The sequence below is a fragment of the Tigriopus californicus genome, chromosome 8 (genome assembly GCF_007210705.1).
Source record: "Tigriopus californicus strain San Diego chromosome 8, Tcal_SD_v2.1, whole genome shotgun sequence".
In the NCBI taxonomy this organism is placed as follows: domain Eukaryota; kingdom Metazoa; phylum Arthropoda; class Copepoda; order Harpacticoida; family Harpacticidae; genus Tigriopus; species Tigriopus californicus.
The window spans coordinates 11834020-11853861 of NC_081447.1; the positions used below are offsets into that span (position 1 = coordinate 11834020).

The window sequence follows — 19842 nt, forward strand, 5'->3', positions numbered from 1 at the left end:
TTAAGCCCTGCGTTTCGTCAAAGCCGGTGCATTTGAGAAATATGATTCTGCGATATCTGCCTCCCAGATTTAACTTTTTGTGTTAGGTTCTCCGACTCATTATAAATGAGTTCTACTTTATTGAGTCCAGTGAAATATGTTTTGTAGATGATAATATGGCGCACCCGGTATGAACAAATTTCGGGTGGCACTTCATTTCACGCTAAAAATTTGCCCATCTAGTGACAATTTGAACTTAGTCTTGGTCTTTTTGTTTTGATAGTTTTGTCAGTGAGGCAAAAATATTCAGCCTTTGTGCTTATCATTATTAGGGGGTCGGAAAAATAGTTTGTGATTTTGGTCAAAATAGTTGTTTTTAAGTTACGCAAGTAGATTTTCTCATATTCTGGGTAAGCAAAAGCTTGCTTTCACCAGGACCTGGGCAAATTAAAGAAGACATGACACAGATAGTCAATAATGTTACTGAGGCCAAGCTGCAACATAATAACGTGAGTTGGAAGAAGTGGAAGTTGAAATTGAAAGGCTTGAAGGAAATCATATCGGTTCGAATTTATAAGGAAAGAAGTTACCAAAAAAGAGATATGGAAAGAAAAACATGAAAAACAGAGCAAAGAATCTATTTAAAGTGCTAATTTGTTATGTTTACCAAAAAAATGCGAAACGACTTCAGAGATGGGAGGAAAATTAATAAGTTTAGAATTCCATTTGGTGCTTGGAGTAAGTTCCAAAACTATAAATATAAGTTTAAAAAAGTTTTTTATTTGTTTGTACATTCACGTATTAGTGTGGTATTTATAAAAATGTTTGATTATTATTTTTCACAATCATCTTGCTTTTTGGGCTCAGTGCAATCCCAGATGTTCGCCCTTGGTCTGGTCTGTTGTAAAGGGATCTGTTGTTCTTGGATGAAGTTCTCCTCTTACCAACGGTTTGAGGATGAACTACAAAAGGCTCACCCACTTCCATGGGCCTCTTGCCGGTCTTCAGCAGGCCCTTAGTTTCTGAGATCAAGACGCACTTGCATTTTAGAATATTGTTTGGCTGGCAAACCACTAACCACCTCTGTTGTTGAATTGGAAATTTTCAAGCATATGCTTGAAATCTAGGATAGCAAATTTTTTTCTGTCTATTGAACAAGAAATCAGTGTTTTGTGTTTTTTACATAAATGGCTACATATTTGCTCGTAAGAAAATTCCAACATATTGCAAGTGTCACTATTCTATAATTGAAGACTATTTTCTTTAGAGGAATACTGAAACTTCTATTTAAATCCATATAAATCCATACCGCCATCTTGTACGCTTAATCCTAGGACGACCATAACGACTAGACAAGTTGTCTTTGATAATAGAATAATGGCATAAAAATTGGCATATAAAGTTCTAATGCAACAAATATGCTACGTGTACAGTGAGCAAATTTGAATTAAAGCGGATTACGTATTGAGCCTAATGGCCCTTCTGTTGCGCAAAATGAGGGATTTGGGATAAGTCAAGTTAATTTCATGAACGGTTATCTCCGTTCGTTTGGAAATTTATAGCCGCTTCCTCATGAATGTGTTACACTGCCCTTTTTGTGATATTACTCTCTCTATTACAACAGAGAGAGAGAGATCTACTTCAAAAAGTGTTTGACTTTTATTACTTTGAATTTGGTTCCAAGAGAGGGCTATTGCCCAAAGCTCCAAAGTTATGCACCTTCTAAACTGAGAATACCAAAGTGAATGAACAAACTGTATCTTTGCCTCTCCCGCTGACTCTTGTTTGGGCATTGTTCCTAGTAAATATTTAAAAAAGCTAAAATCTATACCACTTGAAGTGTTGTTAAACGTATCACATAGCTACTGTACACTCTCTAATCATACTATTGTACAGTAATATCATAACAAAACACATCAAGTTTAATTTTTGAATTTGTCACTATGGTTTACATCATTTTCTTTGTTCTGGGTACTGCCTTTTTCAACACTGGTAAACTTTTTCAAGCATAAAAATGATACTAAATCATGATTTTAATGACATCATAATGACCCAAATCTTTCACAAATAAGTTTCAGGCGAAATTATAAACTTTTTTAACTTTTACTGGATGTTCCAATCATTTTTGTTGTTGTTGAAAGAATACAGCATATTCTATTTGCCGGAGGATTTTGTGGCCAATTTTGTTGCACTATGGTACATTTAAAATTTATTTTCTGAGAGCCTGCTCAATGACCGACAGTTGACGAAATTTTAATTGCATGCCTAACGAACGTAATGTAAATATGTGCATTAATAACAACATTTGATTCTGTTCCAATTCGTTTAAATAAAATATGTTGCTTTTGCTTTTGTACCAATGAACCTCTTTTCCAGTAGTCCTGGCATTTGAGCAAAGTCTTAATACGTCGTGAGGGAACCTCCGTGGCTTGTCAGTAGCAAATAACCAAAATTGCTTACTTCGAATACCTCATTCAAGTACCAGATCTAGCCGGTCGTGGAAAATGGTTTGGCGACTATCGATGGTTCTCTCCCCCTTTAGCTGTACAATTTGAAGCCATTCTGGAGAGCAACATGTTCGGCAATAAGCAATTTAATGGTCCGCGTCAAGATTGTAAAACATCAGGCTTCACTGCGACTTATTTGGAGGGAAAAGGGTGCAAAACCACAATTTATTTCAAGTGTTTTCTCATGCCAACCAATTCCACGCAGTCGGCACTGATATATATAGTGATAACTCTATGGTACAAATAGGATGGGGGGAGGGGGGCTAAAAGTGGAAGTCCAACGTCAAATGTTCTGGCAACCTGTCGGCCAACCTTTTTCGAAAAATGTACGATAGAGTCATTTAAACCTTTGGGAGGCTCTGACAATTGCACGATTGTTCTCATATCCATTCTCTTCAATGGCAATGATCGGTGGGTTTAGTTGAGATATGTGAAACTTATTTCCTTTCTTTTGCGTTTAGCAAAATGATACTCAAATAAAAGCATAACATTCCACACAAGGCAACTTTACCATTTAATGAGGTCTTTGATTAAACCTGAAACCAACCAAACAACATTCTCTTTAGCACCATCGTTACCGATCTCACAAAACTCTGACCAATCCGGATTTGTTCCCCATACGCTCCTTCTATCCTCTATGCAACATTCATTCTAATTATTCGAATTTGGGCGCCACAGGAGACACTGACGATTTTTCGGAAGTTGGAGGAAGTAACACCACCAAAGGGGATGACTTGGATGATGATGACGACGACGACGACGAGTTGAAGGAGGAGGATCAAAACCATGGATTGAGCGTTCAACGATCCGCAAATCTTGCATTTTAGACTGGCCCAGGTCAGATCTAGCGCGTGCCCACTTTCCCATTCTCAGAGCGGCCATTTTGCATTTTGTTACTTGTATCCGGGTCATCAATCGTAGTCGTTGATGCCATTGTTATGGACAAGGAAAGCTGATCAGAATTGCCCTGATTTGCAAAATGTGGCACTAGACGCTCAAACCAGATGCGTTGATTATTGAAAGTGTTTCCAAAAGAAATGTTAGATCTAGGGGAAATGTTTGATCAGACCGGTGCTAAGTCTCGTTTGCGAGGTAGTCAAGCCACAGTAACGATTCAGGTGTGTTAGTTGTCCCCGTCCACTATTAGCACGTTGATTCAAGTTACCTAAACAAATCATCGCCAGGAGGCCGAGTGGGAAAATTTTACATCCTAAAACTGAGTTGCACATACCATGGGACGAATGTGTCTATGACGACAGTTTACTAATCGTTTGAGTCAAGTTTGAAGTTTTGAATACTAATTGAGTTTTTCAGGTCCGTTGTAGACATGCTTTTTTGATTTTGTCAACTTTGTCTCCCTATTGAAAAGAACAAAGTAGGAGAAAAAAGGAGGAGCACGTTTTATAATTGGCATGAAATGTATAAATATGTGCAAAATGTCACAAAGAAACAATTAAGAATGATCTAATTAATCAACAACTGACTGGAATGCTGAGACTGTCAGACGCTTTCCTCATTTTGCTCCACATGATGTTAATGATTTTTCAGCTCCGTAGCGACCATTTTTGAGTGCTTTGTGGGCAAACTGATTGCCAATAAAGGAAGTAATGCATGAGTTGTTTGTAGGAGACTAGGCTATCCAGTAAGTTAATTGCCAGCAAAGCTAAATACGGAGGTTGTCAAATTTAGTTTGCGTTTGTCTTTGCCTCATTGACCATAAGTACCCTTGATCTTAAGTAGCCGGTGGGCACGCAAGCACAAAAACTTGACTAGAGTCCCACCTGTTGTCTAGAGTGGCCATCTCCCCTTCCAATATTATGACGGTAATAACTTTGAACGACTTACAGAAAAACACTTTTTAATGCCAAATAACGCCAGAAGGTCTTTTACGAGCCATGAAAACCACATGCCGTCTTGTCTGCGTCTGCCAATGTCTATGAAAAGTGCCATTAATTTTGATGGATTTTTTTATTTCTGAGAAAGCTGTAGAACCAGATCTACGCACCAGAACAAGTTGAAAATACCTTTTTACATGGAATTCGTCAACAACTACATTTAATTACTTCTGAGAGTAAAATGTCATAAGAAGGATGGCAAGAAACAATCAAAAATATATTATAAATACTAAACTTCAAACTCTCTAACTGGGATCGACTAGAGCATCTACGCCAGTACCTACAGTGTGCAAAGGAGACACGAACGGTATGCCATATTACATACTTGATGTTGTCCCACACACACATGAGCTGTCCCATACATGAACGGACATTAATTTCGTCCAACGAGACAATGGGCGTGTTACCTGTATCCAACCTCATTGAAACTACAACAAGAATGCGACTGCTAAATCAATCATGCCCCACTCATTTCTTGAGAGACGCCCAAGACTCTACATCAAATTGCCCTCCTCCCTTCGGGTCATCTATGTCGAAAAAAATACGATCTCCAAATTCAAAGAGGACCTGGATAGCTTCCTCCAAAGCATTCCAGACCAACGTTCAATACCCGGGTTTCATCGATCAGCAAATTCAAACTCGTTTAATGATCAGAATTACTTTGGAGTGATTGTGTAAATATATTTGTGCCTTGAATCCATTCAAGACATCGGTCTGTGTACCGTAAATAAATTATTATTTTTATCATTATTATCATTGTCATTAGCTCAACATGAAATCGTAACTTAGTATTATGCCAATTCCACTTATTAATGGTTTAATTTGTACTCGTCCTTCTTTGAAATGGATCCAATGGCGAAATCTCATATCAAAACAAGGCTTGGTCTGCGATCAAGAATCTCTATGTTAGTATGGTTTAACATAATTGAGCACCTCTCGTGCTTTGGTGAGATATCGCTCATAAAATAAATGCTCAAAAGTTGGGATCGCCTAACAATGTGGTGTCTATACTATCGCCTCATGTTTTTGTTTCCAGTCACATTTGAGTTTTAAAGTTTTGTGCAATGCGTTGCAACTAACGTTCATGTGTCATGCCAGGACGAACCATAAAGGAAGACATTTCAAAATTCTGTCTGTGGTTCGCCTCCTTGTGAATCATTTCATTGGCCGTTTGCTAAATATGACCAAATACCTAGATGCCGGTTGCGTTACTTTGTGTTACCCGACCATTACAAGACGTAGTAAGGGGGAGGGTCCGGCTTTTTGAGAGAATACTGACAACTCTCAACTGGAGCGGCGAGAGAGACGAAACCGGGATCGAATCAGTTGTCACTTAACTTTCAACCTGGACACATCTCAACGCCATGGGTGAGCATCAAGCTTGTTAATTCTTTTTGAGACAGAGGGTTGGAAATAACCTGATGGCTGAAAACTGTGATAAGCATTCTCTTGAGACCCTCTATGAGAATGGTACCNAAAGGGGGAGGGTCCGGCTTTTTGAGAGAATACTGACAACTCTCAACTGGAGCGGCGACAGAGACGAAACCGGGATCGAATCAGTTGTCACTTAACTTTCAACCTGGACACATCTCAACGCCATGGGTGAGCATCTAGCTTGTTGATTCTTTTTGAGACAAAGGGTTGGAAAAAAACTAATGGCTGAAAACTGTGATAAGCATTCTCTTGAGACCCTCTATGAGAATGGTACCTTGGCCATAAACTTAAGCTTACGTTGTACTGAGTTGTAAGAATTTTCAACCACATTCTTGAACGATTAGTATTGAATGGGCCCACCTTAAAACCCAGTGCTTTAAAACCTTAAGGAGTCAAAATTTGATTTTGGAGTTTAAATTGAAGTCGACCGTTTCAAGGCTTTGGCTTAGAAACATCGTCACTCGCCAGAGATGGCATTGGTGACAATCATCAACTTCTACCCAATTTCCAACAAAAAACATTTCCTGCACAGGGGTTCGGCTCTTTTAGACCAAGAACACCTCGACCTATTCCAGCTCAATTCATGAGATATAAACATCTACAATTTAGCACAGCCAAGTTGCAAAACAGATATCACTTATCCGACCCAATATCACTGTTTAACACTAACAACCTACCATTTCAGGGATATACTATAATCTGCTGCTCGTGGTTGTCTTATTGGCTTGTGGGGCGCTTTCAGACGAGGATCAAAAGAGCCATCGACAGAAAAGTATTGTAACATTCCCTTTTTTACCTTTGGATCACTGCAAGCATTTTGCACCTTTTTCAAATTTGTTTAAGTTGTAATGACTTATTTTATGCCAGTATTTTTGCTCGAAGCACAACACTGCAGTTGCACTAAGATTTGTGAAGTCTGGCACCAAACTGGAACCCTATCTTTGGATCACCAGATTAACGGATCAAAATATAGATTTGTACCACTTAGCTTACTCTAAAGAAGGAGGATTTTATCCCAGCTGTTCTATCAAAGTTGATTAAATCCGAACATAAATGCGAGTGAAAATGCGTATGATATAGTGATGTGTTTCGAACCGGAATGTCGGCTTTTTTCCTTAAAAACTTAATTCGGGCTACGGTGAGGGTAGGAGGGTGCAGACATAAGATTAAAAAGTATTGGCGAGTATTAAAATTGCATTCCTGCGTTTCTAAAACTCGGAACGAGGGTTGCCTCAAAAACCATTCTTTTGCTGCTCATACTTCCGAACCTCCTTTTTCTCTCTCGATGAGAGCCTTAGAACTTTGGTCCTTAAAACACAAAAAGTGTTTGTCAGTTTCCGGTTCGAAACACCTCACTAGTAAAACAAATGTTTTTTTTCCGTCAAACTCAACACCCCCGAACTCGTCTTCTTGTTCTTTTGCAGGACTTTTCAGTATCTTCAACATCGTCACTTTTAAAGTGAGTTCAATCGAACATTTTTGAGAAGAAATGAAATGCATTGGAAAAGGCCCCTCGTCCTAATCTGCGTGCTTTTTCAGAATGATGTTTGCACCACAACTGGGACAGGGAACTTGCAAGGAACGTGTTTGACCTCCACTGAATGCACCGCCAAAGGGGGATCTTCCTCTGGAAATTGCGCTGCGGGTGACTTAATCATTCAATTTGATCTAATGTTGACGAGAATTTCGGAAATATCTCAATTGTCTCTTTTATGCTTTTAGGTTTTGGTGTGTGCTGTCTTTTCAGTGTTAGTGGAGCGTGCACTTCAGCTCAAACGATTTCTCAGGTATGCGCTCAATGACCTTTTCAATACCAGATACTTTATTGAACCAATTGATTGACTTGTGTTTATTCTCATTCCAAACTGACTTGCAGAATTGCACATACATTCGGGTAAGATGTCAAGCTTATTTTCAATGACAAAAGATGCATTATTCTTGGTTTTAATGTTACTCGAATTTCAGAACAATGGTTTTCCAAGAGAGAGATTAACTCTTTTTGTTCTGCATCCGAAAATAAATGAGTTAACGAGACAAAAACAAAAATAAATGCATACAGTTATGTATGTTAGACGTAAAGTAAATGAATCGAAACTGAAACTTAAAAACTGCTGATTTTTACAACAACGCATGTAAACGCCAAATCAGGAAGCCTTTGGTGCTGCCCCCTTCCGAGTGGATCTACCCTCATCTGAGTGTTTTAAGGTCACTAGAGTAAACTGGATTGCATTTTAGGCATGAAGAACGGTTATGATAGATGATTTGCTGATCCAAAGAATGTGTTGTTACAGACTTTTTGAGCAACGAAAAACGTCTAGAAGGATGTCCAGAATGAAATTTATGGCAGGTGGGCGGGTCAAATCGAAATTGATTCAGTTTCCCGGGGGGCGAATCATCAAATCCGTCAGCTGGCCAAGTTTAGAAGAGAAGAGCCTTTACAAATGCTTGATAAATATGAAACACTCATGCTGTCTGACCTAAGGTCATCTTACTCACAATGAAAGGCTTGGATGCTGGCACAATCATTTTTCATTCAGACCAAAAACATTTGTCTTTGATTGAGCTTACAACCAGTTCACAACCCGCCGAATTTCAAGAAAATCCGGTTTAAGGCCAAAAGAGCGGGAATAAGGCTGGGTCAATATAATATGCCTTTGTGATGGCATCCAAACATGATACCTCAGCAAGATTATTTGGAATCCTAGAACCAGCAAAGGGAGACGTCCAACCCTGTCAGAAAGAAGTATGTCCCTCTGTGGCCAATTACGTGAATATGATAACAAATAGAATTGTAAAATTGGAAGCCAGAAGTGCGGAGGACCAAGGCAAAGTGTTTCTATTCAAACATGACGGGGTCCTGGTCCTCACAACTAACAAGACAAAAAGCCTTTTCTAAGGCTGTGCATAACCCATGTTTGATCAAAGATCAAAAGTCAAAGATTGCTCTTTATCTTGCAATGTTACATCACTCAATTTAGCTGCGAATTGCAGCCAAAGCCTGAAAATCAATTCTACTTCAAAAAAGCGCGGCTCATCCAACCCTAGCCCCCAAGAAAACAAAAAAATAGACCGGTTTTCGATCGCTTCCCACGAAACCATTCATTGCATTGTTTAGCCAGGACAGCGTCAATCGTGGTGCCATCGTTCTTGATTTAGCCAACCGCACGGTCGGTCGTCCGACATCCAGAGTCTAGGATCCCATGGACTGTCAAATGATTTTGAAAACGATTGATTAAATACAAATCCCGAGCATAAAAATGGCCTCTAGAGCATTTGATGGTGGTTGCATTTGAAATTCGAAGTCTGTTAAGGCGGGTTCAGCATGACTTACATGTGATAAGCAGAAGGAATGGTGTCTGCTGCGATAGGACTTAAGACGTCACCGCAGAAAGAGCCCGAAATTGGGCTGGCCAGGGTAATCCGGCTTACTCATGCAATCAATCTAGTTGTGAAGATAAAATTGAAATGCATTAGGTATATATGATGATGGGAGACAATGGAATACAAAATGAAACGCTCGCCGTGCGAGGAATTTTGATAATAATATCCTTTTGATCAGAAATAAGTCGAAGAAAAAAATACCTGGCTAAGGCTTGTAATGAAATTTTCCGCCCCATCGGCTTTGATTATTTTGCAAGCTTGTGTTATCAAAGAGAAATACATTTACTCGTGACCTGAGCACATTAATAAAGTCATGTTAAATTACTACTAGGAAATCGGAATTTATGTGTTCTTAAAAAAGGAATGACATGGAAATAATTTAAATAATGGCGCTTTATCAAGTAAAACATGTAGATGTATTGAAAGCAAAAATTTAGAAAGCATAAAGAAGAGAAGACTGACTTTAGAGCTGTTAAGAGGAATGATAGTGGTAGATATAAAGGCGGCAAACCGATCTGATAACGGACAAATCTTTTGCCGATCTGATAGAAATTGAGAATTGGAGAATGGCGTGGTTAGTCTTGTTGACCTGGAGAGGCTTCACCCTCGGACTCCAACACAACAAATACAAACAAGGTTGTGAACAAAAAGGCAATACTGGGGGAATCATTTCAAAAATTAAACAAGTAGACATCAGCTTGCATAAAACACTAACGCTTTGAGTGCTTACTAGTTCTGTACAAGATTCATACTCAGTATGATGCTACTTATCTGTGGAAGCTGATTTGTTATTCTATCACCCCAAAAAATTGCCAAATGGGGTAAAAGGATAGCATTTGTTGACGACTTTCAAGTTGCAGTCTTGAAAGACTATGAAGATAAGCGAAAAAGTGCAAAAATAGCATGAATACATGAACAATCACAATTAAAAACGCACTTACTCTTGCTTGGTCGGCAATAGCAGATAAAAAGAAAAGCATCTATTTGTGGTTTCAGCTGCCTCGCTCACTTGAATGTTGCAATATCCTGGAAACACGAAAAGATAATGAGGAAAATTTTGTTTAATTAATTCCTGTGTCCCTTTGTAATCCAGTTTGAAAATGCGCTATTTGAAGTCCATAAATCAACTGCTATTTGATATACTTTCGTTTCATTTTGTTCGAAAGCCCATCTTGGAATATTCTCGTGTTATAACTAGAACTGATGTGTATTTCCATAAAAGACGTAAAATGTGTACACTGTGGATATAGATATTGAACGCAAATGTGTCGTAGTCGAAAATGATGCCACGTCGCCGCTTCCCGGCCATGTCGCCGCTATCTGGCCCTTGTCCTACTCCTGTTTATTTTTGGTTGGGGGGAAGTGGTGTGGCGAGCATGTGCTCGCTCACATCCTGCTAGCTGTGATACGTATATATAGCTAGGATGTTTTAGTAATAAACCAGTCAACTACCATCTCTAGACTCATTTATATGGCGGACCATGCGTCAAAGCTGGATGCAAAAGTCTTACGATCTCAAGCTTAACGTGTGTCATGACAGCACCTCCAAACCCTCGAGAATCTAGGCTAGATAGAACAATGAAGCTACTAATGAAGTCCATCATTGTTCAATTTGATTCCCACAACTACTCAAAGGGAATTTGAAGGGGTTGATCGAATAAAATGTTAATTTGAAAGATATTTCTTTGATCTTAATCTGTTGACGGTTTCAATTCCTTAAGTGCTGATGAGTTCCGAAAATATCGGTAGCATTATGAAAATCGAATTTTTAAACACAATCTTTAATGCAAGTCATTTTCATTCAATAATGTCCTTCTGGTGTAAAAAAAGGTAAAATTCTCTTGAAGAAGAGAAGTGGACATCATTGTTCGAACTAGCCTAGATCTTCGAGGGTTTGAAGGTGCTCTCAAAAGGCACGTTGAGCCCCTACAGCCACTACAATTGACCCTAACCCTGGGTTGGGACAAAGCTCATGAATTCTTTTGAAGACGTACAATGTCAGACACCTTTCGTACCTTCTCTGAACACTGTACCGTCCCAACTTTTTTTAGCCTCTCCCAATATGAGAGCTCTCTCAATCCTGTGATGTTCCTAGTGAAACATCTTTGGACTTGCTCGACCTTTTGCAAACCTGCTGAACTCATTGGAGCCCAAATGGGTGAGGCATATTCAAGATGTGGCTGGACAATCGACTTGTACAGAGTTAGCGTTGTGGTGCTATCTCTGGACTTAAACGTGCGATATATCCAACCACACATTTGAAAAGCTTTACCCACTCTTCAAAATAATGGAAAGCTCGATGAGCATATCCAGTTGGAGGACTACACCTAAATCTTTCATAGATGAGACCTGCCCAATACATTTACCTCCATTATCTACAAGTGCAGTATTCAAAGAAGTTGACTCGAAGGTCCTTGAGTGGAATTTCATTCCGTGCTGCAATGGTCTTGCATAGTGCTAAATTATTCTTTTTTTTGTATGAAGTGAAAGCTTTCTAATTACTTTTCCCACTTTCGGTCGTCTTAAGCCCCTCGGGCAAATCTCCCCCCCTCTCCCTCCCAGAAGGTGTAAAAAATCCTTTATTCCCTTATTTCCTTTATTTTTAGGTCTACGATCGGACTTCGACGATTGGTTGTCTGAGACATCCACACTTTGACATTTTAGACGACAATTCTTACTCTTCTTTTATGATTTTTCACAATATACTGTCGTAAGAAATCTTAGTCTAGTCTTTTCTGTTGTGTGATATTAATTATTAGCCCTTATAAAATTACACAACGCTCTTTTCACCTTTTTTATGCATGAGTGGGTTTTGAAAACGCAAAACGCATCCGACACTTTCAGAGAGGAAAGAGTCAGAGGGGCAACTGGATTATCCGGTTCACATTGAATGACAATTCACCCTTGGACTTGTGTGTATTCCATCGCGAATAAAAATCTACGTATTATCTATTATTTATGACACATAACTTACCCTCTTCTTGTCGGAAACAGTTGTTGTAATTCATGCTCTGCAAAAGCTGGCCTCCTTGTGTAATTATAGATTGGAAGTTTCCACTTTGCCCCGTGAAATATTGAGTGCATCCAGCGGGTGCTCTGAAAGAAATCATTCCTCATGTTATGCTACTAAAGTTCCAAAAAAAATACTCATATACTATACTTGGCCAGGCTATTGCAGGTGAAGTATGTGACCTTGATTTGGAAGTTTCGGTTCCCGGTGTCCGATCCTTTGGTGATGGCCAGTTTCTCCAGCTGTTCCAGTGTTGCAGTCTCAAGGTACACTGAAAAGCAACAAGAGATTAATGTACCTCTTTGAGTGTTAAAATTATTATGCATTATCAGTTGATATCGCAATCTAAGCCGTATGCCAATGATGAATCGATGTTCCTTGCTAAGACCTTGATTGAAAAAAGTCGAGGATTTGTTACATGTGAAAAAGAAAAAGTTGAATGTTTAACCATCCCTCAACATGTGATTTCCTCAAATTACATCCGTTTTTTGATAACCTCTCAAGTAATACGGACCAAACATGGTTTTCGACATCCAGGTGTGACCATTAAGTTGCAAAATATCCTTTAAAACCATATCTACCTTTCCTCTCCTTCCTTCATAGAGAAACGATTCATTTTAGTGAACTTGACAACATGGACAAAATGCATCCCTTTCTTATCAATTGCTTTAAGAAATCGAAGCATCGGTTCAGTCGATATTCGTGAAATTTCACACGGAATCGCACCATTTTTAGAGTTTTAACAGAATGTTACGCTTCCAAATGCTTCAAATGCTTGGATAAGTAACTTACATTTCTGCTTGACAAAAATGTGCTATTGAACAGTGTGTTTCCCTTTTTAAAAAAATCATCATTACAAGGCGTAGTCACGGACTTCTAGAGACATGGACTGCAAACGGAAGCAAAAATATCCTATCTCCTAAACCGCTCATCTTATTCCAAATAAGCATTTGATACGACCACAAGATCTTGTTGAATTGATAAACTTAGCCAAGTTTGAGCCCAAACCGATGCTTGGGAACTCAGGAGACATGTTCAAAGTTATGTAGTAAACAGTACATAAAATTTGAATTTTCGGCCTGCTCTTGGTCAGCTACATAAGCTTTTGACAACATAACTTTGAAACGATCGACTTTGCCGTTAAATGATATAAAATTGATCTACCGTTAATTGGAGAGATCTACGTTTCTTGTTTTATTTTCGAGACCAAAAAGACCAAAGCAGGCCAATTTGCCGGCAAGCTCGTTCGCAGTCCATATGTCAAGAAGTCCGTGGCTTAGTATTTGAGGAAGCACTCCGTCAGTGTTGCGGGAACCACCATCAATTGGAATATAAAGTGTGTCAAATGATCAAGGGCCAGTGCCAGTTTCACTTACTATGCTGTCCCGTCAATGTTCCACAAACGGTGGGTGGAAAGCATTGGCCGACGACGAGAAAGGACTGGACACCATGACGGAATCTGCCGTATCCCCACAGGCCCCTTGGAGAAAGAATAGAGTTTCAAGTCTTACTCTCTGGAGCGAAATTTAAAAAGGTTCATTATATATTACGTACCAGTGGCCAGGTTTGAGTCACAAGTGTATCAAAATCCAATCTAAGGAAAGGGAAGACAAAACGTCAGGAAGAGCATGAATAAGGAACACATCGACGAAAGTTGGAATAAAAGCATTCCAATAGTAAATGGTTTGCATGAAAGAAAAGCTTTTGGCCATGACCAAGAACAAAGACTTGCTAGTATGTTCATTCTTTAATCCAGCTTCCGTCCAAAACATTATATTTTCATTGATTGCTTACCGAATCTGGCAGAGATCTAAAAGGTAAACGAATTAATAACGTATTGAAGACAGATCGAACAATTGCGTTTACACTTATCAAAATGTAAAAATAGTCAAAAATTGATTTGGTAACTGGTAAAAGTACGCGTATACCTCCATCTTGAAACCAAGAAAGACCCGTGGCAACCCAAAACAACTTGGATGCAATTAAAGTGTATTAATTCTGACTTTGAAATTCCGCAATAGAACCCAACAGTACCTTTCAAGACAGGATTGAGAATGTGCAAGATGTTTTTAATGAATACCTACTACTTTGGTTCAAATGGAGAATCACAGAAGAATTGTTAAAATCAAGCTCAGCCCAACTACGAGAAAACTACTTTATATGATTCCAAAACACGTCGGGTTGCTGTTTAGGAAGGCATGCAATTACACTTTTTCTTTCCAACGCTTCCTTTTAATGACTTTTTGTAAAGTTTCTGGAACAATTGTTGTGATTTTGCATTTATAGCTAAAGCAGATAAATGAATCCCAAGAAACATACATGCAAAGCAAAAGCAAGAGTAAAAGTGATTCTATAAGATCATGTTACCGAAAATACTGGAAATCCCGTACCACCATCACATTACTTAATTCACATAATGCACAATTTGATTTTGGCCAAGACAAATCAATCTCCTCCCTGTATGCCCTAGGTATTGTCTTGGTAAGTTAGCGTTTCGATTTGCCCGCCTCGATTTACAATATTTGTTAGAATTAATATGCTCAATCTTACTGTCACATATCCGGTCGAAGTTGTAAGTGCAAGTTTCGCTCACAGTCGAGTCGGCTGATTTTTTTTTAGCTTGTACAATTGAAGCCATTCTGGAGAGCAACATGTTCGGCAATAAGCAATTTAATGGTCCGCGTCAAGATTGTAAAACATCAGGCTTCACTGCGACTTATTTGGAGGAAAAGGGTGCAAAACCACAATTATTTCAAGTGTTTTCTCATGCCAACCAATTCCACGCAGTCGGCACTGATATATATAGTGATAACTCTATGGTACAAATAGGATGGGGGAGGGGGGCTAAAAGTGGAAGTCCAACGTCAAATGTTCTGGCAACCTGTCGGCCAACCTTTTTCGAAAAATGTACGATAGAGTCATTTAAACCTTTGGGAGGCTCTGACAATTGCACGATTGTTCTCATATCCATTCTCTTCAATGGCAATGATCGGTGGGTTTTAGTTGAGATATGTGAAACTTATTTCCTTTCTTTTGCGTTTAGCAAAATGATACTCAATAAAAAGCATAACATTCCACACAAGGCAACTTTACCATTTAATGAGGTCTTTGATTAAACCTGAAACCAACCAAACACATTCTCTTTAGCACCATCGTTACCGATCTCACAAAACTCTGACCAATCCGGATTTGTCCCCATACGCTCCTTCTATCCTCTAAGCAACATTCATATCTAATTATTCGAATTTGGGTGCCACAGGAGACACTGACGATTTTTTCGGAAGTTGAGGAAGTAACACCACCAAAGGGATGACTTGGATGATGATGACGACGACGACGACGAGTTGAAGGAGGAGGATCAAAACCATGGATTGAGCGTTCAACGATCCGCAAATCTTGCATTTAGACTGGACCAGGTCAGATCTAGCGCGTGCCCACTTTCCCATTCTCAGAGCGGCCATTTTGCATTTTGTTACTTGTATCCGGGTCATCAATCGTAGTCGTTGATGCCATTGTTATGGACAAGGAAAGCTGATCAGAATTGCCCTGATTTGCAAAATGTGGCACTAGACGCTTAAACCAGATGCGTTGATTATTGAAAGTGTTTCCCAAAAGAAATGTTAGATCTAGGGAAATGTTTGATCAGACCGCGTGCTAAGTCTCGTTTGCGAGGTAGTCAAGCCACAGTAACGATTCAGGTGTGTCAGTTGTCCCCGTCCACTATTAGCACGTTGATTCAAGTTACCCAACAATCATCGCCAGGAGGCCGAGTGGGAAAATTTTACATCCTAAAACTGAGTTGCACATACCATGGGACGAATGTGTCTATGACGACAGTTTACTAATCGTTTGAGTCAAGTTTGAAGTTTTGAATACTAATTGAGTTTTTCAGGTCCGTTGTAGACATGCTTTTTTGATTTTGTCAACTTTTCTCCCTATTGAAAAGAACAAAGTGGGAGAAAAAAAGGAGGAGCACGTTTTATAATTGGCATGAAATGTATAAATATGTGCAAAATGTCACAAAGAAACAATTAAAATGATCTAATTAATCAACAACTGACTGGAATGCTGAGACTGTCAGACGCTTCCTCATTTTGCTCCACATGATGTTAATGATTTTTCAGCTCCGTAGCGACCATTTTGAGTGCTTTGTGGCAAACTGATTGCCAATAAAGGAAGTAATGCATGAGTTGTTTGTAGGAGACTAGGCTATCCAGTAAGTTAATTGCCAGCAAAGCTAAATACGGAGGTTGTCAAATTTAGTTTGCGTTTGTCTTGCCTCATTGACCATAAGTACCCTTGATCTTAAGTAGCCGCGTGGGCACGCAAGCACAAAAACTTGACTAGAGTCCCACCTGTTGTCTAGAGTGGCCATCTCCCCTTCCAATATTATGACGTAATAACTTTGAACGACTTACAGAAAAACACTTTTTAATGCCAAATAACGCCAGAAGGTCTTTTACGAGCCATGAAAACCACATGCCGTCTTGTCTGCGTCTGCCAATGTCTATGAAAAGTGCCATTAATTTTGATGGATTTTTTTTATTTCTGAAGAAGCTGTAGAACCAGATCTACGCACCAGAACAAGTTGAAAATACCTTTTTACATGGAATTCGTCAAACAACACTTTAATTACTTCTGAGAGTAAAATGTCATAAGAAGGATGGCAAGAAACAATCAAAAATATATTATAAATACTAAACTTCAAACTCTCTAACTGGGATCGACTAGAGCATCTACGCCAGTACCTACAGTGTGCAAAGGAGACACGAACGGTATGCCATATTACATACTTGATGTTTGTCCCACACACACATGAGCTGTCCCATACATGAACGGACATTAATTTCGTCCAACGAGACAATGGGCGTGTTACCTGTATCCAACCTCATTGAAACTACAACAAGAATGCGACTGCTAAATCAATCATGCCCCACTCATTTCTTGAGAGACGCCCAAGACTCTACATCAAATTGCCCTCCTCCCTTCGGGTCATCTATGTCGAAAAAAATACGATCTCCAAATTCAAAGAGGACCTGGATAGCTTCCTCCAAAGCATTCCAGACCAACGTTCAATACCCGTTTCATCGATCAGCAAATTCAAACTCGTTTAATGATCAGAATTACTTTGGAGTGATTGTGTAAAATATTTGTGCCTTGAATCCATTCAAGACATCGGTCTGTGTACCGTAAATAAATTATTATTTTTATCATTATTATCATTGTCATTAGTCAACATGAAATCGTAACTTAGTATTATGCCAATTCCACTTATTAATTGTTTAATTTGTACTCGTCCTTCTTTGAAATGGATCCAATGGCGAAATCTCATATCAAACAAGCTTGGTCTGCGATCAAGAATCTCTATGTAGTATGGTTTAACATAATTGAGCACCTCTCGTGCTTTGGTGAGATATCGCTCATAAAATAAATGCTCAAAAGTTGGGATCGCCTAACAATGTGGTGTCTATACTATCGCCTCATGTTTTGTTCCAGTCACATTTGAGTTTAAAGTTTTGTGCAATGCGTTGCAACTAACGTTCATGTGTCATGCCAGGACGAACCATAAAGGAAGGACAATTTCAAAATTCTGTCTGTGGTTCGCCTCCTTGTGAATCATTTCATTGGCCGTTTGCTAAATATGACCAAATACCTAGATGCCGGTTGCGTTACTTGGTTTGTCCCGACCATTACAAGACGTAGTAAGGGGGAGGGTCCGGCTTTTTGAGAGAATACTGACAACTCTCAACTGGAGCGGCGACAGAGACGAAACCGGGATCGAATCAGTTGTCACTTAACTTTCAACCTGGACACATCTCAACGCCATGGGTGAGCATCTAGCTTGTTGATTCTTTTTGAGACAAAGGGTTGGAAAAAAACTAATGGCTGAAAACTGTGATAAGCATTCTCTTGAGACCCTCTATGAGAATGGTACCTTGGCCATAAACTTAAGCTTACGTTGTACTGAGTTGTAAGAATTTTCAACCACATTCTTGAACGATTAGTATTGAATGGGCCCACCTTAAAACCCAGTGCTTTAAAACCTTAAGGAGTCAAAATTTGATTTTGGAGTTTAAATTGAAGTCGACCGTTTCAAGGCTTTGGCTTAGAAACATCGTCACTCGCCAGAGATGGCATTTGGTGACAATCATCAACTTCTACCCAATTTCCAACAAAAAACATTTCCTGCACAGGGGTTCGGCTCTTTTAGACCAAGAACACCTCGACCTATTCCAGCTCAATTCATGAGATATAAACATCTACAATTTAGCACAGCCAAGTTGCAAAACAGATATCACTTATCCGACCCAATATCACTGTTTAACACTAACAACCTACCATTTAGGGATATACTATAATCTGCTGCTCGTGGTTGTCTTATTGGCTTGTGGGGCGCTTTCAGACGAGGATCAAAAGAGCCATCGACAGAAAAGTATTGTAACATTCCCTTTTTTACCTTTGGATCACTGCAAGCATTTTGCACCTTTTTCAAATTTGTTTAAGTTGTAATGACTTATTTTATGCCAGTATTTTTGCTCGAAGCACAACACTGCAGTTGCACTAAGATTTGTGAAGTCTGGCACCAAACTGGAACCCTATCTTTGGATCACCAGATTAACGGATCAAAATATAGATTTGTCCACTTAGCTTACTCTAAAGAAGGAGGATTTTATCCCAGCTGTTCTATCAAAGTTGATTAAATCCGAACATAAATGCGAGTGAAAATGCGTATGATATAGTGATGTGTTTCGAACCGGAATGTCGGCTTTTTTCCTTAAAAACTTAATTCGGGCTACGGTGAGGGTAGGAGGGTGCAGACATAAGATTAAAAAGTATTGGCGAGTATTAAAATTGCATTCCTGCGTTTCTAAAACTCGGAACGAGGGTTGCCTCAAAAACCATTCTTTTGCTGCTCATACTTCCGAACCTCCTTTTTCTCTCTCGATGAGAGCCTTAGAACTTTGGTCCTTAAAACACAAAAAGTGTTTGTCAGTTTCCGGTTCGAAACACCTCACTAGTAAAACAAATGTTTTTTTTCCGTCAAACTCAACACCCCCGAACTCGTCTTCTTGTTCTTTTGCAGGACTTTTCAGTATCTTCAACATCGTCACTTTTAAAGTGAGTTCAATCGAACATTTTTGAGAAGAAATGAAATGCATTGGAAAAGGCCCCTCGTCCTAATCTGCGTGCTTTTTCAGAATGATGTTTGCACCACAACTGGGACAGGGAACTTGCAAGGAACGTGTTTGACCTCCACTGAATGCACCGCCAAAGGGGGATCTTCCTCTGGAAATTGCGCTGCGGGTGACTTAATCATTCAATTTGATCTAATGTTGACGAGAATTTCGGAAATATCTCAATTGTCTCTTTTATGCTTTTAGGTTTTGGTGTGTGCTGTCTTTTCAGTGTTAGTGGAGCGTGCACTTCAGCTCAAACGATTTCTCAGGTAGGCGCTCAATGACCTTTTCAATACCAGATAGTTATTGAACCAATTGATTGACTTGTGTTTATTCTCATTCCAAACTGACTTGCAGAATTGCACATACATTCGGGTAAGATGTCAAGCTTATTTCAATGACAAAAGATGCATTATTCTTGGTTTTAATGTTACTCGAATTTCAGAACAATGGTTTCC

General features: G+C 39.2%; 2 protein-coding genes and 1 long non-coding RNA gene across 3 annotated transcripts; 2 read left to right on the forward strand and 1 right to left on the reverse strand.

Annotated features, from left to right (window-relative positions):
• Positions 1 to 5860: 5860 nt before the first annotated feature.
• LOC131884902 (uncharacterized) lies at positions 5861 to 8056 on the forward strand. Its single transcript, XM_059232798.1, has 7 exons — positions 5861 to 5983; positions 6501 to 6587; positions 7240 to 7274; positions 7355 to 7460; positions 7538 to 7602; positions 7692 to 7709; positions 8051 to 8056. Exons 1-7 carry the CDS (start codon positions 5980 to 5982, stop codon positions 8054 to 8056), a joined length of 321 nt encoding a protein of 106 aa, XP_059088781.1. The 5' UTR covers positions 5861 to 5979.
• Positions 8057 to 12238: 4182 nt separating this feature from the next.
• Positions 12239 to 14804, reverse strand: LOC131885412 (uncharacterized). The gene is made up of 6 exons (XR_009373836.1): positions 14757 to 14804; positions 14001 to 14016; positions 13761 to 13800; positions 13583 to 13686; positions 12357 to 12477; positions 12239 to 12292 (listed from the first exon to the last, which is right to left on the reverse strand). It is a non-coding gene; the product is annotated as an uncharacterized LOC131885412 (long non-coding RNA).
• A 3008-nt stretch (positions 14805 to 17812) lies between these two features.
• Positions 17813 to 19681, forward strand: LOC131885470 (uncharacterized). Its single transcript, XM_059233527.1, has 5 exons — positions 17813 to 18035; positions 18553 to 18639; positions 19291 to 19325; positions 19406 to 19511; positions 19589 to 19681. The coding sequence occupies exons 1-5, from the start codon at positions 18032 to 18034 to the stop codon at positions 19666 to 19668; spliced, it is 312 nt and encodes a 103-aa protein (XP_059089510.1). The 5' UTR covers positions 17813 to 18031; the 3' UTR covers positions 19669 to 19681.
• The last annotated feature ends 161 nt before the right edge of the window (positions 19682 to 19842 follow it).